The 24,884-nt window shown below is 36.5% G+C and overlaps 1 protein-coding gene across 6 annotated transcripts in view; it reads left to right on the top strand.

Annotated features, from left to right (window-relative positions):
• The first annotated feature begins 1,501 nt into the window (after positions 1-1,501).
• usp19 (ubiquitin specific peptidase 19) overlaps positions 1,502-24,884 on the top strand; it is a 29,491-nt gene continuing 6,108 nt past the window's right edge. For 3 of the 6 annotated variants that reach the window (XR_012398463.1, XM_068216892.2, XM_005162119.6), the window contains exons 1-25: positions 1,502-1,860; positions 3,221-3,541; positions 7,600-7,731; positions 9,396-9,532; positions 9,852-10,352; positions 10,529-10,838; positions 12,038-12,194; positions 12,274-12,345; positions 12,431-12,546; positions 14,612-14,829; positions 15,276-15,468; positions 15,550-15,683; positions 15,771-15,929; positions 16,450-16,560; positions 17,072-17,182; positions 17,270-17,371; positions 18,592-18,732; positions 18,835-18,953; positions 19,049-19,192; positions 19,768-20,087; positions 20,167-20,280; positions 21,531-21,747; positions 21,829-21,981; positions 23,361-23,527; positions 23,610-23,785. Coding sequence is in view for 4 of the 6 variants with exons in the window: in XM_068216892.2 (XP_068072993.2) it covers positions 3,382-3,541; positions 7,600-7,731; positions 9,396-9,532; positions 9,852-10,352; positions 10,529-10,838; positions 12,038-12,194; positions 12,274-12,345; positions 12,431-12,546; positions 14,612-14,829; positions 15,276-15,468; positions 15,550-15,683; positions 15,771-15,929; positions 16,450-16,560; positions 17,072-17,182; positions 17,270-17,371; positions 18,592-18,732; positions 18,835-18,953; positions 19,049-19,192; positions 19,768-20,087; positions 20,167-20,280; positions 21,531-21,747; positions 21,829-21,981; positions 23,361-23,527; positions 23,610-23,785 (4,164 nt within the window). In the remaining 2 variants the exon portion in view is untranslated. Of the gene's footprint in view, positions 1,861-3,220; positions 3,542-7,599; positions 7,732-9,395; positions 9,533-9,851; positions 10,353-10,528; positions 10,839-12,037; positions 12,195-12,273; positions 12,346-12,430; positions 12,547-14,605; positions 14,830-15,275; positions 15,469-15,549; positions 15,684-15,770; positions 15,930-16,449; positions 16,561-17,071; positions 17,183-17,269; positions 17,372-18,591; positions 18,733-18,834; positions 18,954-19,048; positions 19,193-19,767; positions 20,088-20,166; positions 20,281-21,530; positions 21,748-21,828; positions 21,982-23,360; positions 23,528-23,609; positions 23,786-24,884 lie in introns of all 6 variants that reach the window. The other 3 variants (XR_012398462.1, XM_005162120.6, XM_005162118.6) reach the window with 1 other exon arrangement.

Below are 24,884 nucleotides of genomic sequence, written 5' to 3'. Positions count from 1 at the left end.
CATTGCCTATATTCACTGAGAAATGGATACAAATATTCAGTTTCAAAGTGGGGTGTTCTCAATTGTGCTGAGCACTGTACATGAGAAGAAAGTGATTAAAAACAAAAATTTGCTAATTAAGTAATTATTTTCAATTCATAAATGTTTCCAGTAATTCAATTGTTGCTTTATTATCAGTTATTAACTTTAATTTCTTCACAAATTGTGAGTTTATTTGGACAATCACCTAACAAGTGTGAATGTTATCAGAAATATTGTTAATAATGTATTATAAATGTCTAGCTTTTTTAAAAAAGTGAATCAAAACTGTAAGATTGTTTAAATAGTCTTTCGACTCCATCTAATAAACTGCCAAAACAGTAAATCACAGTGAAGGCAGTTGCTGTTATTTTAATGAAATATAATCTATTAAAATAAGATAAACAATGGAAAACAATACCAAAATGTCCAACTTTAAAGGACACATAAAGTTAAAATTTAAATTTGATTTTACATACAAATAAATGCTAAATGTGAGAATTGTAACTTCTGTGGAGAAAAAAATGATAACTATTGATGACAATAAATACCGTAACATACACTGTCAATCTTAAGCACGTTTAAGTAAAAATGCAACTTACTAACAATATTTTGACCTGCATTTTTAAAAGCAGAATAAAGCAAAATTGATCACACTAAATTGTATTATTTTAAAAGACTAAATGGGTAAAAGGTAGCTGGTTGTTTGAAGACTAGTGGCAAAGCATAACGTTTTAAAAAGACAGTTATGTCAATTATTGTTTGCTGGGCAAATAAATAAATAAACAGGGCACTTTCTAAAATATAAAAATAATACATGCCATAAGCTGATGTTTGCTGTGTTTCCAACACTTTAACACGTTTGAATCCAAATAATGACATTTATCTTGATGTTTTAATAATAAGCTTACTTTATATCAGATATGTGTAGTAGGCATGGGACGATAACCGTTTTCAAATACCGCGGTTCAGAAACGACAAAGTTTTAAAAATGCCATAATTTTCTGTAAAAACCATTCTTACGGTAGGCTATGTGTAAGGTGTTTTAATTACGTTTTTTTTTTTTTTTTTTTTTTTTTTAGGACAACAGTATCTCCAGCAGAAAAGATATCCAAATATGCCGTTTTAAAAAGTAAAGAAATCTGTGTTTTTGAAGACAGCAGAAGTCAATGATTCATTTGAATTATTTCACCTGACATATTTACTGTTTTTTTTTAATATAGGCTAATAAATGTTCTCTAAATAAAATGTATTGCGTTGAATGGGGGGGGGGTTTCGTTTTTTTTACCCAGACAATTAAAAAGAATACATTTTAGAGCAGTAACTTAATCACAATACCGTGAAACCGTAATAGTTTTATCCAAGGGTACCCTACAGATGCCTAATGTAAGTACACTTCAAGATATCCAAATCTAGAATATTCAAGAAAAAATCTTCTGCGCATGGTTGTTGTGGAGCAAGTGTCCGGAAGTATCTGGTGTGTGTGTGTGTTTGGGCAGGCAGGCAGGTTGGCGTGATCTCCGTCTCTACCCGGTTTGTTTTGTTCTCTAACAAAGTGCGAGTGACGGAGCGGCGCTCGGCTCATCGGGTAGAGCACGGACAGCGTCTTTGTTTTGTATGTACAGTGGCCTGGATTCTATTTTGACGCCACAAAATGGGTCCTGGTTAGGATTATTTCTGAAATAAAACAGCATTGAGTTTCAGGGACAAGCTGATGCGGCTCAGGGGCGATCGGCGGCCCGCTGCCGTGTGTGAAGCCTGGGGCTGAATTAATCTACAGTCGCCGCGGAGGAAAGGACAAGCCGATAACGACTCCTCATTATAGGACAACAAAGAAACAGAGTAAGAATTTATGTACCTAAACCGGTGTCATGTCGAAATGTCACTTATCTTGCCGGTATCAACACTTTTGACAGTCCCGCACCACCCGACCTTGCGGTAAAATGGTAAAGCGCGTGCTGTGGAAAGCTAAGCGCATGATTAGCTGTGCGCCGGCGAGAGAGACTGAGCACAGGCCCTGCGCTCCATTCCCTTTATGGGCATTCGACGTTAGCTCAGTGTTCGCACAACACGGCTAACCAGTGTCTCTTATATCCAAACTACAGAGTAAAGATGTGTCACACTTTATGGACGTTATATTTATCTGCTCGACAACAGAATTTACGTTAGGTGGTAGTTTGTTTGTGGCGTGTTTTGAATTAAAGAGTACTTGAGTGTGGTATAGAGTCAGACAAGCTATGCTAGTGCTGTTAGCAGCCGGGGATTTTAAGCAGCTTGAACACCTTTCTGTTTTCTCATTTGACAGCTAATATGACAGGGGAAATGAAAGAGAACAATTATTTAGAGTTATATGTGTTATCAAATGTATTTGGCGTTTTTCATGACAACGACGTGTGTTCATATTGACATTTGCCGTTATCGTCGTTTGTGGCTAGTCGTGTAAGTAATTAACGTTAACACAAAGCTTTGGCTTTTTGTCATATTTATTGACTAATTAAAATCAGTAATAAATGACAACTAAGTGTAATTTTTGTTACAGCATAAGATATGACACTTTGTTGACACTGTCGAAATAAAATGTAGCAGAATGTAGGCAAATAAAATAAATAAACACCTAGTGTTATTGTTGTACTATTACTATTTACTTGTATAGCTTATTATATTGTTTTAATTCTACATTAAATAAAAGTACATTTGGTGCATGTTTAATCCATTTTGTTTATGCATGAGGTGTTGTTCTATAATCAGGCAGATTGATGATAAAGGCAACGTTTAGTTTCAAAGCTTCATTTATCAGAACAATCATCATTTTCACAAGATAACTTTAATGCATCAAGATGAATTCAAAATGTCTTCCAAAATGATACAAAAAGTTTTACTATAAATGCTGTGAGATGAGCTTAAATGTCTGAACTGTCCAATCGTCACAAAATAATGACATAATCCAGGTTTTTGGATTGTACAGTGTATGAATACCCACGAGTAATTGTTAACCCTGGGTAAATTATGAACATTGGGCAAGGGACCAAGGATTTATTATTTCAAGTGTGATTTTATGTGATATCCTTCAACTTTGTCTGCCCTAACGTTTGATCAGAAATTAAAAGTTGTTTCTTGTATAATTCCATCATTTTACTCATGTGTACTGCTGGTAAAATGGAGTCTGTTAGTATTACATCATCGCTGTTGCTTTTGTTTACAGTCTCCTGATTCTCTTCTGGGAGTGCTCTCACTTGAAACGCCGCCAAGATAGCTGGACCGGGCAGGAAACGGCACAGCTCAGATCCAGACCCCAGTGGAAGCGGCTCCGGCAGCGGGAGCGAGGTAGGAGACGGCCGAACCATCAGCGGCAAGTGGCTGAAGATGGCCAGCAGCAGCACAGGATCCAGCGAATCAGGCCGCAGGCGAGGTCAGAGGGGACCGGATGACACGGTCAGCACCAGCAAGAAGAAGCAGAAGGACAGAGCCAACCAGGAGAGCAAAGAGGCCAAACGGGTGGCTACCAGCACAGAGACTAAGAAAGGTGAGGCGAGGACAATGTAGTTTATAAACCCCCATAAACCAGGTCTGAATTACTTTATTTCACTCAGGTCTTTTACGCAAGTTCATTTGAATGCTTTTCTTTGTGATCGTGCTTTCACTTTTGTCTCTCGCCAAGTGTTAATCAGTCTTGTAAATCAAGATGTTGAGATTTATGGTAAATGGTTTACTACAGTGATGTCTAATGTAATATGAACTGATGGGAAGAGTCTGTGGTGCAGTGTCCTTTTGACCGTAATGCAGTTTGGCCCATAACTGGTGGTTAAAGGCATTAAAAGAGATTTTAGAGTCTTTGGGATAATTTCCTATTTGTTATTTGCTATAGTAAATAGTGAACTAGAAAATTAACAGACGTTAACTGTGTCTAGTTGTGTAATTGTTCTACTATGCTAGTTAGTATTGATTTAGCTGTGGCACTACATCTATGGCTTGTCTAATGATTTGTTGTTGTGTGGCATTAAATCTGGTTTTAGTTGGTATGTGGTAAATCCAGTTTTAATAAGGCTGACACTTATAATCATCTTTTGGTAATTACCTTTGGGCTAAATAGATAAAGAAAGTGCAACTGCTGTTATATTTATCAGCCGAAAAAATATGGTTTTTAAAATGATATTGTTTCGTTGTGCTGTTGTCATTTTAATTTTGGTATTGACTGTTTTTAATACTCTATATTTACTGTTATCATCCTTGGTGTGAATGTGACCAGTTGACCAGGCTACAGAGGGATCATTTAGGGTTGTCACATTTATTAAGCCATTTGATCATGTATATTTGGTCAGAAAAAAACAAGTTGTAGTAAATGTTATTGGTAGTTTGGTTATCTATATTTTTTTACATTGTAATTTGTATTCAAAATCTCATGCATCACTTTATCTTTTGTTAGAAAAGACATCCAACTAGGGCTGTGAGATTTGGGGAAAATATATAATTTATTTATATATTTATATATATTTTTTGTCAGATATTGTGATTTTGATTAGATTTGTGATTTAATTTTGTTGTCAAGCTTCAGCTCAATAATCTGTATCATAGTTTCTTACTGCTAAAATGCAGTGTTCATCAAAAAAAGGAACTGAAAAGATATTAACTTACTTAAATATTTATTCCAATTTTTTTTTCAAGTATTCAGAAAGAGTAAGCTGTAAACACGAATAAAATAACCTTATCGTTCTATAAACAAGTTGAACTTAAATTAGGGAGATAGTATAGCTTATTATACACTGTCAAGCGATAAGTGTCACTGGCATTACTTTCAGTTGACTTTTCAGCAAGACACTCCTCATATCACCTCAAAGCCTGTGGTGCTTTTTTAGTTGCTGGTTGTTGTATTTCCTCGTGCTGTGGCAACAATTCTATGACAGCTCCTACAAATGACCTGTTTTTGTTTGGTGTCTGTGACTTTAAAATCTAAATATTTCCATATTACCGATGTCCTGTTTTTGTTTGATATTCGTCTATTAAAGCTTCTGAAGCGGCAAACACCATCATTCCACTTGTCCGCATTTTTTGTCTGCATTTGTTTTTTTGTTTTTTTTATTGTGGTTGCTCCGCACTTCTGATTGGGTAGAACGAAAGTGTGCTCACTCAATTGGCTAGTAAGACTATGACACACTGATGGCAGCAGTCACGCATTTTCTCTGGGAGGGAGAAATGAAATAATATACATATATATTTCATATCACAGCCTCTAGTGATTAGCTAATTGCAGCGTTTCAAATTGTGATTTGATTTCAATTAATCGCACAGCCCTACATCCAACGTATGTGGTCAATTGTTTGGTCTCCGTTGCACTTACAAATTATTTACACACCACTTACTTTTGAATAATGGAAGGAGTGAGAATAAGAAAATAAAGAGCAGTTTATATGGCATTAAATTGGGTTTGTAAGTGACATAAACTTGTGTCACAAAGTGAAAAAAGCGTTCTATTCTGACTGACACACTCCTAAAGCAAATGTTCAGGAAGCCACTTTGTAGACAGCGTACACTCATGAGTTAGATATGCATATGATGTTAAATATAAGCTGTGGAAAAAAGCTCACCCGCTGACATACTAAACTTGAAGCAAATGCACAGAAAACCACACCTTGTACACATGCAATTGCAAGTCAAGATATTGTGTGTGTGTGTGTGTGTGTGCGTGTGTGTGTGCGTGCGTGTGTGTGTGTGTGTGCGTGTGTGTGTGTGTGCGTGTGCGTGTTTGTGTGCGTGTGCGTGTGTGTGTGTGTGTGTGTGTGAAAAAATCTTATTTTTGTGTGTCTAATTTATATTTTTATATGGTGAAATTAATATATGATTGTCAAATGCCCATCACATAAATTATCACATAAAAATGTCTCAAATTTATTGGATCTGTGCATTTGGCCGCAAAATCACAGTATATAATAAGCTTGTCTGTGTTAATAATGTTAATCAAATACTGTAATAGAAGACAAAACAGAAGACTAAGGGAAGATCAGACTTTGCGTTTGCATTTTTATTAAAAATTAGGTCATAATTAGTGTTTTTACTAGGAATGCTCTGATCAGAATTTTTTGCAGCTGATAAAGAGTAGCAATTCCTTGTTATGGATGAACGGCCGATACACTTACATTTAAACGTTTATTATAATAAGTTGTATAAAAAATTATCGAGTTAAAAATAATTAGTTTTTTTATTTTTTCTAATATTTCCAGCTAACTTTTAATGAACTTGCAATATTGTTCAAAACACTGTACTTTCAGTTCTTGTATGTAAAAAGATTTAACGTCTAATATGTCCTCTGCTTGTAAACTCATAAACCAACACTTTTGATCGGTTCATGAGATCGGCCAGATTACCAATCACGTAATGAAATGTAAATATCGGTCGATACCAATCTCTTGCTGATTGATCGGAGCATCCCTATTTATTACACATTTATTTTTACATTTCGTTTATTTGCTGTAGGAAATTCTAAAATGTCAAACCTACTGCTGCTGAAAAAAACCCTGTTCATTTACTTGATGTCTTTTTGTTTTAGTTTATATGTCACATTGTTATTTTCTTAGTACCAACAATCTGAGACAATTAGCACAATACATAACCATAAAATAAAATTTTACAGAACATGAAATTACATTTTGGGTCTTAACAGTTTTTCAAAACACCATTTAACACTGACTTCAACATTCCTTTCAGAGAAAACCATTCTAAAGCCTACATTCACCTCATCAGAAACAGCTTTCAGTTGGCAATAGCTGATGCAACTGTTGGTTTGGCAAATGTTCATGAGCGTATTGTTTGTTTAGCGTCGATGTGCCAGCCTGTTTCTAAGGCTGTGTCCGGTCTGCTGAGCTTGTTTGCTTCTGCAGTGCTGAAGTGCTGTAATCTAAGCCTGTGAGTCTCAGCTTCAATGAAGAAGGGCTTTGTCAAGGTCAGTGGAGTGGTTCTACCCAGCACATGCATGAGAAGACTTCACTTATGCTCCTTTTTATTTACACGATGCCCTCATTGGCCTCTCCACATACATTCGATACGAACACGCCATTGTCTTCTTCTCGTCGAAGTGTTGCATTTCATCTCTGCAAGAGCAGTGGACCACCCCTGCACGAACAGTAGGAGTCTATCTATGTAGTGCTGATTCCCCATCCTGCAAAGAAGCCTCATGGGATACTGGCGGAGAGGAGATGACATCATGTGAAATAAAAGCCCAGCTGTGGGGCGTTGCAATTTGGTGGTGACCTTTTAGATCTGCGTGTCACAGTGAGAGAGAGTAAAGTGACGGGACTAGCTGTCACTTGACCCTGCAGCTCGATCCTTCGAGATAAACACACACTCTTTCTTTCTCGGTCTTTCCTGATCTCTAACATGCACCTGCGTTTAATTCAGTAGCAGAGAAATTTGAAATCGAAAGCAGCTTGGCTTTCTGCTATGATCGGCTGAGGGATTTTGTGGTGTTATCATGAAATCAGGTTTGTTGTAAAATCATAGAAAAACACAGCTAATTGTATTCATTGGTATTAGTTTCTCACTGTGTTTGAGACCAGTGTAATCACTGTGTATGTTCTTTTCTCTGTGTAGACTTGTTTCTGGACTGGAAGCAGAATGCATACGAGGTGATAGTGAGGCTGAACTGTGGAGGTGCTGGGGTGCTGAGAGTAGAAGATATCGAGTATGACTTTTCAAATTCCGCCTGCCACATCCGGCTGCCAGGTAAGGGCATTGTGTGTTTGGGTCCCTCTTTTTTGGCTTTATCATTAATCAAATGTTTGGACCAGATTTAAATAGAATAAATAAAGGGATATTTCACCTAAGACTGAAAATTCTGTCTTAATTTACTCACCCTTTACTTGTTTCAAACCTGTTTGACTTTTTTTTTTTAGTAAACACAACTATTGACATCCATAGTTTTTTTCCCCTTGCTATAGAAGGCAGTATCTGCAGGTTTTTAGCTTTCTTCAAAATATCTTTTGTAGTTTTCAACTGAAAAAAGAAACCCGTAATCGGGTTGGGCGATGTTGACCAATTTGGCATCGTACGGTGTCTAATGTGAAACATCGCGATGGACGATGCCATCGTCCTCATAGGCGGGGGGGGGGTGGTTAAATATCAATTAATTCATAACGAATTAATTAATTGTAGCCTGCCGTTTTTACTACCTGACCCACATGGTCTTTGCTTTACCCATAACCAAACCATAAATAAATAAAGTCACAAACAAATGACCCCGTCAATAACTTTTTTTCCGCGGGACTCTGGCAAGAGTAGGCAGAGTGATCTGTGTCATTATAATGGCTTTTCCCACAGCTGGTGGAGGAGACGAGAGTTTGGTTGGAGTTCACTGTAGTGCATACATTTTCATAGTTTTCACTGCAAAATCCTCACCGCGTGGCCCATTTAGGAGACATTTATGCAGAATGCATCTTTGCTCCTAAAAATGCCAAACGCAGCTCTCAGGAACAGATTAAACAGTTGTTATGTGAACTTGCTGATGTAAAAAAAAAAGCCTGCAATGCTTGCCCTGCCTTAGTGCTCTTCTTATTGGCTCACTGCTCTAGAACTGAACGTGAATGATTGGTTAATATCACCTGTCAATCACTCAGTCAATGCCTTCTGCCTTCAGATAACAGGAGCTACAACTGCGAAAAAGTGAAGCGCTGAAAATGAGAGAATATAACACTGACAGATTTACCTAAAGTTACTTATAATGGCACATCCTATTAGTAATCATGTGCTGAATGTTAATCCACCATTTACACTTTTCCAAGAGTGGATATAAGATCATTGTTTCAAGTCCGCTATGAAAATAACTAAAGCCATTCCCTGTAAAGTCTGTGGGATAGGATTTGCAGGTAACAGCATTTGCCACTGAATGCACACATTTTGAGCGCGAGAGGTGCTGTATAATCCTTCATTTAATCCTCACGATGCTGTCAGCCGTGCAAGTGGTAGCTATATGTAACATTTAACACAGCTCATGAAAAGACCATTATTGCTATTAAGCTGACATGCAAATAAGAAGTTATATATCAATATAATGTGGGGCGGGGCGATGGATTGCGATGCCAGCTCAGCATCGTGAAGTTTGTCGTCTATTGGCACAACCCTAACTCATAAAGGTTTGAAACCATGCAAGGCTGAGTACATGGAGTTAATTTTCATTTTTAAGTTAACTATCCCTTTAATGCTTTTCTTTTTAACTTCTTGTGCAATTTTAAGTTGCTGTAAACTTTACACAGTAGTACTGTTTTCACTGTATTTTTGATCATGCTAGTGAACAAGAAAATTATACAGAACAACAGCAAAAAAAAAATCATCTTACCGACCCCAAACCTTTGAATAGTAGAGTATATCCTGTGATCTTCCTGTTTTCTTAGATGGACGTGAATGGAGCTGTCATCTCCATGAAGAGATTGAAGCCTCCTGCAGTAAATTGAATTATAAGGAGAAATCGAATGTCCTGCAGCTTGTCATGCACAAGAAGATCCCCCTCAACACCTGGCCCGCCTACGCTGTAAGAACATCTGCTCACTGTCAGTCTCCTGTTGTCCACTTCCTCAAATGCTTTTTAAAAAAACGCTCTTAAAATATATATATATATATATTGCTAAGCTAAATGGATTTCTGTTGGGCTGAGACATCTGTCATAAGAAATTCTGCAGCATTTTGTAAACTAATCAGTTGCTAATTATTTATTAACTAATCAGATTTTTTATTGTTTAAATGTTCTTCTTTTCCAATCTGCATCCAGCTTTGAGTGTTCATGAATGTTTGCATAGTCAGAGGTCCTTTTAACTAAGCTTTATTTATTTTTAATTCCCCTATCAAACAAGAAAAAGTCAGAACCAGTAGACATTCTTCAAAAAAATGGAAGCAACAACTACCAGTCAAGCACAGGACGGTCTGAAAAATCTAGCGAAGCCATTGAGAAAACGCCCCCGGTGAGCTCTGCTGAGCAGAAACGAGGTAAACCTGACCGAGGGCTGAAACGAGGGATGAAAGGCAAGCAGGTGCACGTCACTGAGAGCACAGGAGAAAAAACGCCAGAGATTAAATCAAGCGATAAAGCAGACTCGATCAATGAGCCCAGTGCAAAGCGCACCACGCGGCCCTCTAAAAACACAAAGGAGCCCCCCCTAGCTCCCTGCTTGGGAAACGAGTCGAAGTCCAAAGCAACAGTTAATGGCAAGACGCACACATCAGAGGTTAACAGCGGTGCCTCTTCATCAAGCAATGCGAAAGACAACAGGGCTCAGATGCAGGGCAAACCTCAAGGATGCCAGGCATTGCAAAAAGAAAAAGGGATTGACAGGAAGCCAAAGAGCAATGCTCAGGTGAGACTGAAAGATTCCTGCCATGAAGATAGCCTTGGTTGCTGACATGGCACTAAATAAAAAATACATTACATTACATTACATTACATTACTCGGGTGAGGCTAATAATAGTAATCTGCAAATAAAATCATGGAAAAATTCTCTGAAATCCTGTTTGTCTTGGTGTTGTTTATAGGTTGGATCAGGGGAAAGCAAGAGCGTCTCTGTGTGTGAGCCGCAGGTACCGCAAAAAGAACATTCTTCTCCTGTAAAAACATGCACTGATAAAATAGCGTCTGATGAGCCAGAAAACAGAAAGGAGGAAACGAAGCCACAGGCTGAAGGCCACATCCCTAAAATGCTTCCCTCTCATGACTTGGGATCTGGAGAGCCTGCATCAACAGACTTCAAAAGTGAGGAGTCTCCACAAAAGAGCCAAACAGAGGAGAAGAGGGACAAGTCCAAAGAGGAGCCACAAGGAGCAAGCCAAGAGGAGGATACGGAAGGTCAGTTAAAGGCATAGTTCATCCCAAAACGACCAGCTCCCACCCGAATGTCATTCCAAACTCATAAGTAGGCCTACATGGAGTCTGCACATGCAGAAATCTGCCCATCATTGAGTCTATTTATTTACATGTGTAAATGTATATTTATTAAGTTAATTATTTCCATAATCTTGACTAATACGAAAATATTCATATGATTTGTTTACAATTCAGTTTGTAAAGTAATATTTTCTGTCTTTTAGTTGATGTTGATATATTATATGAGAGACTTGCTTTGTTTTCCAAATAAGTGGACACAGTGGATTTGTTCTGTAAACATTAAATAAAAGTTAGAAAGGTATTACTTTTTATATTATATAGTAAGTTTTTAGTTACACTCCGTAAATCTATGCATGCATACATTCGCAGTTTTTTTTTTCAGTAAATTCTGTGCAGAAATAGGAACAAAATGTCTGCAGATTCTGTCTGGCCCTAATAAAAATATTAGTGATCCTCATTAGTTTTTGTATGGCAAGCAAGCATTCTTGTGATACCAAGAGCAATTATGAGTGCTGTAAGCTTTATTTGTTGATCAAAGTTCATATGAAAATAACCACTTGATTCATGTGAAATTTTTTTTTTCATTACAAATTTTGGCTAAATTTTTCAATGTGTTAAGAACAGTATTGTATTGAGGTTGAGTAAATGATGAAGTGAACCAGCTATTTAAGAACACATTTGGCATCTGCTATATTGTATAAATGTTTTTGATGCTTAAAATTCTTTAGAACACTGTTCACTGGAAAATATTGAAAGAAAATATTAAAAAGTTTTTTTTTTGATGCTTTAAATGCTTTAAACAGTACTTTGTTTTTCAAAAATATTAGACTGCACAAGTCTCTTTAGCATTAATACAAAATCTTTCATAAGCAGCAAAGAAGTATCAGCATATTAGGATAAATTGCTGTTTTAAAATTAAATGTATTTAAATTGAAAAAGCAAATATTTTAAGTTAAAATATTTCAGTGTAAAACACATTTTTAAAAAGTGTAATAATTTTAGACCTACTATATTTTATAGCTTTTTTTTATTGTTAGTATTTGTTAGTATTTTGTTAGAAATATAACATTGAAATTAATTGGAGACTTAAATCTAAATATTTGAATGTAAATTTATGTGCTTTACATATATTTTTTTCTTGTGACTTTATGTATTTTAAGGTCCGGAGCCAATGGTGGACTTGAAGTTTGTGAAGAATGACTCGTATGAGAAGGGAACAGATCTGATGGTTGTGAATGTCTACATGAAAGAAATCTGCCGGCAGACGTCCAGGGTGCTGTTCAGGGAACAAGACTTCACTCTTATCTTCCAGACCAGGTGAGAAACACTTCTCCACACACAAGTTTTCAAAAGTTCAACTCATTACATTTTCACTCATTAACGCTACTGTCCACAGTGATCCCAACTTTTTGCGCCTTCATTCGGATTGCGGACCAAACACTGTATTTAAATGGCAGGTTAAACTCAGGTAAGCTTTTCAGATGGCCATCCTAATCTGATAATCTCAGTGCCTTAATGGGTTTCATCATTGATCCTGTTTGCCAATGTTTCAGGAATCTAATTCAGCCCGATCAGTCCAACTATGCCTTCACTCCGTCCCGTATCGACATCACCCTGAAGAAGAGACACAGTCAGCGCTGGGGGGGTCTGGAGGCCCCTGCCACACAAGGTCTGCTGCTTGGATTCTGTTTGCTTCTGAGCAGTTTTGATTAATACAAACACGCAATCATGTTGTGTACATCATTTTTGATAACCTTGCCCTTATGTATAGTCAGTTTATTAGGTGAGTAGCAATACAGACTTCTCATGGTTTGGTTTTAAGGTCAAGGTTTTGGTACACTTTGGTATGTGATATGTTTAATAAAAAAACAGAATATCTAATCAAACATAACACTGCTTACTAGAGTTGAAGTCAAAATTATTAGTCATCCTTTTTCTTTTTTTCCCCCCTACTGACTGATGTTTAAGGAATTTTTCACTACAATTGAAATAGAAACATATTGAATCAGAAAATTATAAGAATAAAAAGAAAATTAAAAAATTAAAAGAATACTACATTAATGATGTTTTTTAACTATTTACAAAAACATTTCAGCCAGAAATCCTTAACATTCATATATTTTTTCTTATTGCGCAGGTCTTATTATTACAGTGGACGAAGTAGTACTGTTTTTGTTTACATGTTGAAATTAGGGCACCTAATGAGGAATGTGACTACAGGGAGTAATCTAGTAACTCAATATGAGTGTGAGAGGGGGTCAAGCCAAATGTGCCAATGTGTTCTTGTGTCAGTGCCAGCCTGCTGACCCAAACTGCTGCTCTACACAGCCTCAGTCTTTTAATTAAATATTTTGTCAATCCATTTATTTAAGTTTGCTGTTTTGTTTCTTATAATTATTTTTAAAGAATAAAAGGATTGTCTAGCTCTACACAAACTGATTGTACACATTTCAGATTCAGTTGCGAAATGAGAGAATTTGTTTGTATTTTTTAAGGTTGTCTGACTGATTCCCCTTTTTTATTAATAATCAAATAAAAAAACTAATTTATCTCGATTCAGGTAGCATTTTTAAATGAACTATCTGGTTAAGTATATTTCCATTTAAATTGTAGCATATGAAGTGCATGTAAGGTGAGGTGAAATTTTTTACAAACATTTTAAAATGGTAATAATATTTTGGCATTTGAGTTGTACTGGTTGGTTTCTGCTGGAAATATGGGTGTTGCTGTTCATCCATGCACCATTACTTTGTGTCTTTATACATGCAAAATGTCAGGTCAGTCTTGGTGTGATATAAGCAAATTTGCGATCTTCAGATTCAATAACCATATGCACATAGTGTGGTTTATTGTAATACATTTTTCGCTCCGTTTGTCAGACCAAAAGTGGCAGATGGTTTGCCATGGTTTCCACTACATTCATTCTTCCGTGGCGGAGCGCCACACCAAAATTCATTCCGTCACGGCTACATTACAGCTTCTCATTCAAAACATTTAGTTTTGGTTTGTTTTTTTATAGCGGGTTATAATTGCACCAAAACATATTGAAAGGTAAGTGTATTATAACAGTGCAATCTTTTCTGTAAACGTAGTAGTGCTGTGTGTTATTTGTTTAACACTTTAAGGTGACATCTTGACATGTTTCTACAATTATACTTTATAGAATAAAGATCTATGGTTCTGCATACAATGACTTTATCTTGCTGGTGTTTATAGCCGTTTCACTTCAGGAAGCTTTAATGCCGCTCTCTAGGTCTATTGGAGACATTCATAAATATTCCTAGCAAATCTAATAAATGCAAATCTAATACATGCTTGTATTACATAAACGTGATTTTGACTTGTAATACTGCGCTAACGACATTTTTCATTGAAATAAAGCCATAGGTAATTGGTAGATCTGTGTAAAAGGCCTGCCGCCACAGCTGAAAAAAAAAATCCTAGAGGAAACATTGTATGCTATTTGTTAAGATCACATTAACTAGTAAAAATGCTTATTTAGGTCAAGATGTAGAGTCTCAAAGTAACATGCTATGATTGACAACCACACATACACAGCAGAACATTAGATTGATTTATGATGAAGCCGCACAGACACTCTACCCATATAGAGTGTAATTCTGCAAATATTATTCTAATTTTAAGGTCATCAAATGCATTGAATTGTCAGTAAAAGCATATAATATAACTTTAAGCTGCTAACCACAAGCTCTGTTGTCCTGTTTAAGGTGCAGTGGGGGGCGCCAAGGTTGCTGTGGCCTCCAGCCCTTCTACACTTGAAAAGAGTCAGCCAGGAAGCAGCCAGCATGCACTTCCTGCAAAAGAAGAACCACGGGTTGGAGAGGAGAAACCCAAACCCCCTAGAGCCCCAGAGGACTCTGGATTGGATGCTGTGTCCCCACGCTCAGTTTCCGAACATGTGTCCCTCAAACAAGAACCTGCTGTTGCCACGGTAATAATGCATGCATCGTCTGTTTGTCACATATCTTGAGCCAATACTGTTCTCAGTACTGTCCACTTGTAAAGTTTTAGATGTATGCAAAACTATATAGAAAGTGTCTGGTGCATATTGAGAAGAAAGACTGTTTCCCACAGGTGGTTTGTCCAGCCCACTCACCTGCGTGAATAAATAGCCATTTATGACCACTGTTTAGTCATATCACATAATAAAGCAAATCTTTACTACAATCTCTGGACTTGCTACAGATAGCAACTGGTGTCTTCTGAGATTAGACCCGAGTATAAACATTACATTCATGATTTTTTTAGTAGTATCTCAGCACAATGTGAGCGTAAATGTGCAGTTTACTGTTCTCTTATGGCATCTGATAGAGCATTTGCACCCAGAAACTGAAGTGAATAGGTTCTTATTAGGCTTCTTATGCCAACTGTCCACAGCCCAAACCCACCTGCATGGTGCAGCCCATGACCCACACTCCTCCGGTAGGCAATGAGAGATCAGAAGAGGTGGAGGAGAAAAAAGTATGTCACCCTGGCTTCACTGGACTGGTCAATCTGGGAAACACTTGCTTTATGAACAGTGTGATCCAGTCCCTCTCCAACACACGGGAGCTCAGGGATTATTTCCATGGTCAGTTACATTTTCTACAGAATATTACATTTTTTCATATGCCTATGTGTCTTAAGTTTATTAAGACGTGTGTGTTTTCAGATCGAGGTTTTGAGTCAGAGATTAATTGTAATAACCCATTGGGCACGGGTGGACGGCTGGCCATTGGCTTTGCTGTTCTGCTACGGGCGCTGTGGAAGGGCACTCATCATGCTTTTCAACCCTCCAAATTAAAGGTATTTTTAGATTGTTCTCCTATACTGCATCTTTAAGTTATGTTAATTACACATTATAAATGGTTGTTTCTTCATTTCTCTTTCTAGGCTATAGTTGCCAGTAAAGCCAGTCAGTTTACAGGTTATGCGCAGCATGATGCTCAGGAGTTTATGGCTTTTTTGCTGGATGGTCTTCATGAAGACCTGAACCGCATCCAAAACAAACCATACACCGAGACTGTGGACTCAGACGGCCGTCAAGATGAAGTGAGCTTTTAAAAACAATTCTACATAACATTACATAAGCAAAAAAATATGTAAATCACTTGATTTTTTTAAATTGTATACATTTTTTGGTAACACTTATACAATAGGGGAGTAAGTTTGTATTAGTTAATGTTAGTTAATGTATTTATTAAAATAAACAAACGATGAACAATGACATCTTTGTTCATGTTAGCTGATAAAGTTGTTCATTGTTAGTTCATGTTAACTTATTGCATTAACTAATGTTAAAACGCTTGAATATGGATAGTAAATTTTGAACTATGATTAATAAAAACTGTACAAGTATTGTTCATTATTTGTGATATTGATAAATGCATTAACATTATCCAAGGAAACCGTATTGTTAAGTGTATAATTAAATATTTTGCATTCAGTTACAAACAACTATGATATTCTTTAATTTTTTTATTATTATTAAGCAAAATCAGCTCTATGTTGTGAATTCCTTTTTTCATGATAATAAATCTGCTGAAAGTTGTTTTTGTTTGTGTTTTGGTAGGTTGTTGCAGAAGAGGCATGGCAGAGGCATAAAATGAGAAACGATTCCTTCATTGTTGACCTCTTTCAAGGCCAGTACAAGTCAAAGCTGGTGTGTCCAATGTGCTCCAAGGTATTTCATGTCAAAATGAGCTACAGTATGATTCTAATTCAGATTCCCATTCAGATATTTGTAGTCTTTTGCGCTCATTGAGGCTACTATGATTTTAAAAAATGCTTATGAATGTTGCAGAAATGCTCATGAATGTTGCAACAATTTTGTTGAATAATGTTGATATTTTTGAAAGAATTATGCATTTCCTTTCAGTATGATTAATGGTAAAGAAAACAATTAATTTGAAATGGAAATGTTTTGGCAAAATGTAAAAATGTCTTCATTAAAGAATAAAATCAACAATAAAATATTTCTGTCAGAAAGTATATATTAAGCAATGACCCCAAACTTTAAAACAGTTCTAATTTAAAAAGTTTTAAAAACTGTCTACAATTTCCATGCTTGGACCCACTTTAAATCATTTACTTTGTAAAAGAATCATTCCTTTTTTAAAATGTTTGGGAGATAATTAAGATTTTCACTCTCTTAGAAGTAAGCATATTAATTTATACATCTTTTCTTTTTTCAGGTTTCCATAACCTTTGATCCATTCTTGTACTTGCCAGTCCCTCTACCTCAGAAGCAGAAGGTGCTGACTGTTTTCTATTTTGCTAAAGAGCCTCACAAGAAACCAGTCAAGGTAAAAACAACTTTCTGTAGTGCCCAAGAAAGCTTTATTTGCATGGACATTCTTGTTTGTTAATGATGAATATTTTTGGTTGTGTAGTTCTTGGTTAGTGTGAGTAAAGAGAGCTCAAGCACGGCTGAAGTACTGGAGTCAATATCTCGCAGCGTGAGGATCAAACCAGAGAACCTGAGGCTGACAGAGGTATGATGATACTGCTCTGAGTGGGGTTCTGTTCTGACTTATATTTGCCATATAAAAGAAAAGGAAAAATGTGGACCTGCTACTACACCAATATCATTGTCTGTACAAGTTGTACTTCTGCTGTTTAACATCAAAAGGTGGTGGAACTGTGGTGGAGGAATGAAAAATAATTAAATATGCATATATTATTGATATTTGATATTGTGAAGCATCTATTTTATGACATTAACTGTCTTGATGCACTATAAAACAAAAAAGTTGACACCCATTGTCATTGACAAATTATCAGTACATGATCTGTCAACCAAACAGTGCCAAAATTGAGCCAATATTACTTCTGTAGAGCAGCTAAAATATATTATCACTTGTGTAATGCATTTTCAATATTTAGGGTTAAAGTTCATAATAAAATGTTTATAGTGTATGACTTTGTATTTTTTTCATGTTTATTTTTCTGTTCTGAAAACCTTGTTTTTTGAACATTTGTTTGAAATGTTAAACTTAAAAAAAAAGTGTAATTTCATTTCAATAAAATACGCAATGCAATAGAATACTTTTTCCCGTAACATTAAAGGGATAGTTCATTCAAAAATTTTATATTTACTCACCCCTGAGTGTTTCAAAACCTTTATGAGTAAAATTTTTCTGTTGAGCACAAAAGAAGATATTTTTAAAGATGTTAAGGTGGTCGCACACCGGATGTGCCATGCAGCGTTATGCAGTTTAAAATTCTAAACATAGATTTCTATCAGGGTATGCACACCGGAGCCGCAAGTCTACAGCTTTCTGCAGCACCCAGCTACTACTCAGGACAGTTTATATTTCTGCCGCGTCATAGAGCCATTTGCATAGCTTCATATGAAATAACATTTGAATGCATGCCTTACTTCCATATGATTGGCACATCCTTTGTGCAGCCTCCTTTAAAATCATGTAACCATTGACGTCCATACTGGGAAAAACAAATACTTAGGAAATAATTATGGTCAGAGTTTTCAAACAATTTTCAGAATAAAAATTGCAAACAAGTTTGTGGCAGGTGAAGGCTAGGTAAACAGTGCTTGAATTTTCTGTTTTGGGTGAACTATCCCTATAAGTATTGCCTTTAGAATTAGTGTATGATTAATTTTCTTTAGCAGACATATTTACAGTGCTTTAGTTGTGTGTCATTGAAAAGTTCTATACACTCTAATTTATGTTTTGTTGTTTTTTCCCCTCAGGTTGTGAAGGGCAGGTTCCACAGAATCTTTTTACCGTCTCAATCTTTAGACACGGTCTCGTCCAGTGACCTGCTCTTCTGCTTTGAGATGCTGTCAAAAGATCTCATCAAAGAGAGAGTGGTGTTGCTGAAGGTCCAGCAGGTACGCCATTTACACCGCTCTTACTTTCTTCCCTTAACTATTGCCGATTTTTGTTAGCATTTGCCTGTTTTCTTGCTATAATCATGTGTTTTTTATCTTCAGAGACCTCAGATTCCTAGCATACCAATCACAAAGTGCGCTGGTTGTCTGAAGCCTCCTGCCTCTGACGATGAGAAGCTGAAGCGCTGCACACGCTGTTATCGTGTCGGCTACTGCAATCAGTGAGTTGTGTGTTGTTCTGGCTTTGACATCACACATAAGATTTAGAGATTTTGCCTTTGGTGTAGTTGGTAGTAAGAATTTTTTCTGATTACAGGACCTGCCAGAAGAACCACTGGCCTTCTCACAAGACTATGTGTCGGTCTAATGTGGAAAACATTGGACAGCCATTTTTAATCAGCGTGCCTGAGTCTAGACTTTCTTACACTCGCCTCACACAGCTTCTAGAAGGCTACTCTAGGTATAATTACAGCTATATTCAGATTTGTTTACCTATCTGTGTAATTCAGTCAGGATTAGATGAAGATATAATTAAAACACTGATAAAATTTTAGTATTTATTTATTTATTGCTTTATCTGTCAGTCTATTTGTATATCATTTATTTATTTTTTAAATAAATAGATTGTAAGGTTTTATGTACATTTTATACATTGTATGCATTTTTGTGCCAATTTTGTGTAGGTTTTTTATTTAGAAAGCATATATTTTTATTATTATCGTATCATAATAATTTTATTAAGTATTTTTATAACATCTTTGTTTTAATAGTGTTATAAGCTGCTTTTTATTTATTTAATAACAATTTTAATCAGTTTTATATTATATATACTCATTCATGTAGGATTGTCCTATAGAAGTATGTATTTAACTTTTTTACTGTAATTTTGTAGAATATGATGTAATTTTACTTTTTTTTTGTAGTCTTGAATATTTTGTGTGGATTAATTTTAGGTCTTTAACCTATGGTGACCTAAAAAATCATTTAAAAGCTATGAAGTAGTAGCCCTGTTTGAGTCTTGAGTTCTGTGTGCAGGTACTCTGTCAATGTGTTCCAGCCACCTTTCCAGTCAGGTCGGACGTCCCCTGAGTCCAGTCTGTCCCGTGTTGACCTGACTTCCATGGCGAGCAGCGTCCCAGAGTGTCAAGAGAAGGACCTGCCATCAGCGGGTGACGCAGAAAACCCAGCAGAGCAGGATGAATCTGTCACAGCCTCACAAACGGAGAGTGCAGCAGATGGAGGAGACACTCTCTCCACACATACCACTGACTCTGGTTGCTGTGAGCTCGCCTCCAGCTCCCATGATTCTCTGCTGGAGAAAGAAACGTCATGTGAAAAGGCTGTTAAACCAGAAGGTAAGTTGGTCTAAGGCTCTTCACTCAGGTCTTTGTTGTTGTGTGGTGTTATAGTTCATCATTGTTTGTTCATTGGCAGCTGTAGTAACTGGGTATCAACAGCCTTCTGAGTCGGCGAGTGGAGGTGCATCTCAATTTTACATCACTATTCTGGACTCGAGCCAAAAGGAAGACAAAAAACTTGAAGAGAAAGGTCAGTCAGAGGTTTTGTTTTGTAAAATGTTTGGGGTTAGTGCCTGAACTGATACTATATGGAAAAATATATATTTAAAGGGCACCTATGATACCAAATAAAATTTTGGAAGCTGTTTAGACAGAACTGTGTGTAAAAAGTCTCTTTTTTTAATTAATTTTTTTATTTCCTGACGTTAAAATAGGATTTAGTTCTTAGTGATTTTTGAGGACCTCCACTATGGGATGCAGGAGTATGTTTTTTTTCCACCTACCAAACTAATTGACAGGAGTGTATTAACATGTCTATGTAGTAGCACATACAAACATGTCCACAGGACAGGATTTTCAAAAAAATCTGGGATTAAAAGATCTGTTCAACTCTCTATGATCAGCTGCACCCCAAGAATGAATTTTAAACAGTTTTAAAACCGTTAATGTAAAAAGTAATGTTTAATACAAAAACGCACAGTTTTAGTACAACTATATTCAAGGATATAAACAAGGTTATACGAGGATACAAACACACAACAGGAGTCCTGGTTTGTGGATGTTACATCCTTTTTGTACAGTAGCATAATGGATGTCCACATTTGCTGCAAGTAGACGTGCAAAAACAGTGCACATTAAACGTGTGTATTTGTGTGTACGTGTGTTTGTAACGGCATTTATGTAACTCATCGTTGCTAAAATGCTTGAATAAACTCCCTAACAAAAACATTAAATAAGCTTATTTCACTGACTGCTGTTTATCTGATGTGACGCACGCATGTGGGATGAGTGGGTGGGGAGATCCTGCTTATTTGCATTTAAAGGAACAGTCAACAAAAAACGACTACAATGTCCTCTAACCTCAAAATTCTGAAGCAAAAAGCAGATTTTACTCTCTACAAGCAGGTTGAACTTCTCAATAGCTATAAAATAATGTTTCCAGGGTTATTTCCCCTAAATAAAGCAGTGCTGCACTTTCAAACAGAACTTTAATATGTATCATTCAGGGATGAGAAGAAAAGAAAATACCACATTAGCTCTTCTGAAGGAAGTCATTTTCTTGAGGAATTTGTTCATAAAAACTGCTATGCCAGTTGTATTGTGATTTGTTTGGCATTTATTGTCATTTGAACCACCACATATTTTAAACTATTTTTAAGTTTTAGGCATCAAATTCAACCATTTCTGCTCCAAAGTCTGTGTTCTGATTCTGCCTTATTGGCTCTGGGTTTCAGTACCAAACCTTATTGTGTGTTTTCACCATCTTTTTGTCTCCTGCAGGTGACGCGGTACTGGAGCTGCCTGATGAGTGCACACTAGAGCTGGTGTGGAAGAACAACGAGCGGCAGAAGGAATATGTGCTGGTGCGCTCTAAAGATCTGGAGTTCGATGAGGACCCAGGCTCTGCTACCGAGACCTCTAGGGCAGGACACTTCACCTTAGAGCAGTGCCTCAACCTCTTTACCAAACCTGAGGTCCTAGCCCCTGAGGAGGCATGGTATGAACACGCACTCAGAGTGCCCATAGAAAGTGTTCAAATAGAACTGTATGTGTGATCATATTTTTTTTTTTTATTCAGGTACTGTCCTAAGTGTCAGCAGCACAGAGAGGCCTCTAAACAGCTCCTACTTTGGCGTCTTCCGAATGTACTCATCATCCAGCTCAAGCGCTTCTCATTTAGGAGTTTCATATGGAGGGACAAGATTAATGACATGGTCGATTTTCCAGTCAGGTATACTGAAAGTTACTCAAAGTTTCGTAGACTTTCACTTGCACTGGTGTTTGAATGCTTAAATTTTCCCTTTCACAATTAAGTATCTACTATTCACGACAGAAATAACATTGTACTTAGAAAAGTGAACTGTCTTATTTATCAATATGGCAACTTGATTTTGCGTTAGATTCAGCGATGGCAGAATCACGAAAAATTAGGGGGTTTGTTAAAACGTCTAATATAATATAATATAATACTTTTTTTTTTCTATAATGTATTTTTTATGACGTTATTTCACGTGTTTAACCTATTATTATGGTTAGGCTATTTTTCACTGCCATTTAATTCCTTTCCCACTTACCACCTGTTAATCAAATGCAGTCACCAGTCTGTACCTGTTCAAACACAGTCAGTGCTTGTGTCTTGTCTACTCAGTGCTTACCCAGTCCCTCTTTAATTTTGCATCTTAAAATTTAGATTTACAGTGGCGTTTTTCAAAATGTCCAGCAATATTTGTGTCAGTTCTTGTTTTGCTGTGAAAATATAGACATTATAGTTCTTATAACTTTTTTGACAATTGGTCTTTGTAATTTATATAAAGAAATCACTGAGAGAAACAAAGAGTGAAAGCATTTACCTCTTAACCATTTGAAGCCTACTAAATCCTATTTGATACATAAATGGCTCTTAAAATCTAGCAATAGTAAAAGCATGTTAAAATGTAAAACTAATTGTGAATTATACATCAAATGTAGCTTTGTTCAGATAGGCTTTGCCCGAATGAGTGTTGTGATAAAGTCACATGATACATAGTCACTGACCTAAGGAGAAGTGCAGTGTTGTGCCATGTCTATGAAAACTCAAGATATAGCACACCAGATTTGCACTTTCAATTCGTGAATATAATGTTATTTAATATATAACAATGCATATGGCACAGCAGAAATCTTAACGGTGTCCTGGCTGGTCAAAATCCGCATCAGGTAAAAAATGACAAGCTCCTCTACATGTTGTGCCATTTACTTGATTTTGGATTAAATTCAGTAATCTCAGAATGGCTGACTGGTTTTCTATTCATTATAGGTTATGGTAATTCGGCTTTCAAGTCAGTGAAACAAACCGAAAAGCCAGAGAATTTGATATTTGGCTTAGAGTCGAAATCCCAAATTTAGCTGCTTTATGCCTGTCATGTAAATATGTTTCTAAAACTTCCACTGAATAATTCATTCAGATGATCTATTTTTCAAAGTTATACGGGATAATATCAGCTCACACATCATTAAAACACCATTGCAATATTATCATAGTCACTCCCTAGTTTTGTGTGTTGTATAATTTGATTTAACCACCTAATAATGTTATAATGTTTAACCTGTTTAATTTCCTTTCCTTATTAGAAACTTGGACTTGAGTAAGTTTTGTATTGGTCATAAGGGTGACATCCAGCAGCCGCCAATCTATGATCTGTACGCTGTCATCAACCATTATGGTGGAATGATTGGAGGACACTACACAGCCTATGCTCGTCTTCCCAGCGACAAGAACAGCCAGCTTAGTGATGTTGGTATGTCTGAGCTCTTCTGAATTCAAAACATCTCTTTGGCTGTCATGTAATGCCTATTTCTGCATGTCTTCTGCTATTTCAGGCTGGCGTTTGTTTGATGACAGCACAGTCACGACGGTGGAGGAGAGTCAGGTGGTGACGCGTTACGCCTATGTGCTGTTCTATCGACGCAGGAACTCTCCAGTGGAAAGGCCGTCTCACCTGCTGGGACCCCTTGGCGCTGAATCGTCTGCTGCCACAGGTGGTGCTGCCAGTCAGGTGAGCTCAGCACCTTCTTATGTCACCGCAACCCAGTGGAAAAACCGTTTCATCTTAGTCGTGCTGCTATGTGCTTGCTCATTAATACTGCAAGGGATTGGGTAACATTCCTGGTGGATGCTCAACACTGACAGTAGGGTGTTTCTCCATCATTCATTTTTTAATGAGGTCTCACTCAGACAACATCAGCTGATTATAGTCTATCAGCTTTGGGAGATTACTTTCTCTTGGATGTTCTGGAGCTTATCTTGAGTTGTGACTAATAGATGATTCTCAAAGCATTGAGCATTGATTGAGTCGATTTGATCACTTTTTTGTTTGTTTGTTGGGTTGATTTTTTTTTTTTTACTCATGATTTTGTGGCTCTCAAAAGGTAAAAATATACAGCACATTGATCTCATTATGAACAGTGTCAAAACGTGCGTAAACAATTGTACAGCAAATTTCCAAGACAATCAATGTTAGCAATGTTAGCTAACATAGTTAGCAATTAACAATGTTAATCAATGTTAGCAACAAGCTAGAAAAGTTTACAACATGCAAATTCATATTTTCACCATATTGGCCAACATGTTAAAACATAATAGCAACATATAAAATGTGTTAGCAGCATGATAAGTAAAGTTAAACACACGTTGTTGTGTTAAAAATGTTACAAATATTGTCAGTATGCTAGCATAGTGTTGTAACTGCTAAAAAAGAAGTTAAGAAATGTTTTTATATCTTTATGACTTTACCTTAAAGAAGCACTTCACATTTTTTGGAATTAGTCTCTTTTTACAAGTCCCCTAGAGGTAAACAGTAAAGAGTTTTACTATTTTTGAAGTCAGCCGATCTCTGTCTGACTAAAGCACTTTTAGCTTAGCTTAGCATAAATCATTGAATTGGATTAGACCATCAGCATCTCACAGAAAAAAGTGATATTACATAGACACAATGATTACAGTGCATCCAGAAAGTATTTATAGCGCTTCACTTTTTCCACATTTTTTATGTTACAGCCTAATTCCAAAATGGAATAAATAATTTATTTACTTAAAATTATACACACAATACCCCATAATGACAATGTAGAAAAAAAAAAGATTTTTTGAAATTG

Source organism: Danio rerio, chromosome 23 (genome assembly GCF_049306965.1).
Source record: "Danio rerio strain Tuebingen ecotype United States chromosome 23, GRCz12tu, whole genome shotgun sequence".
NCBI classification, from domain to species: domain Eukaryota; kingdom Metazoa; phylum Chordata; class Actinopteri; order Cypriniformes; family Danionidae; genus Danio; species Danio rerio.
Note: the sequence above shows the minus strand (reverse complement) of the source record. Positions and strands in the feature narration are given on the sequence as shown.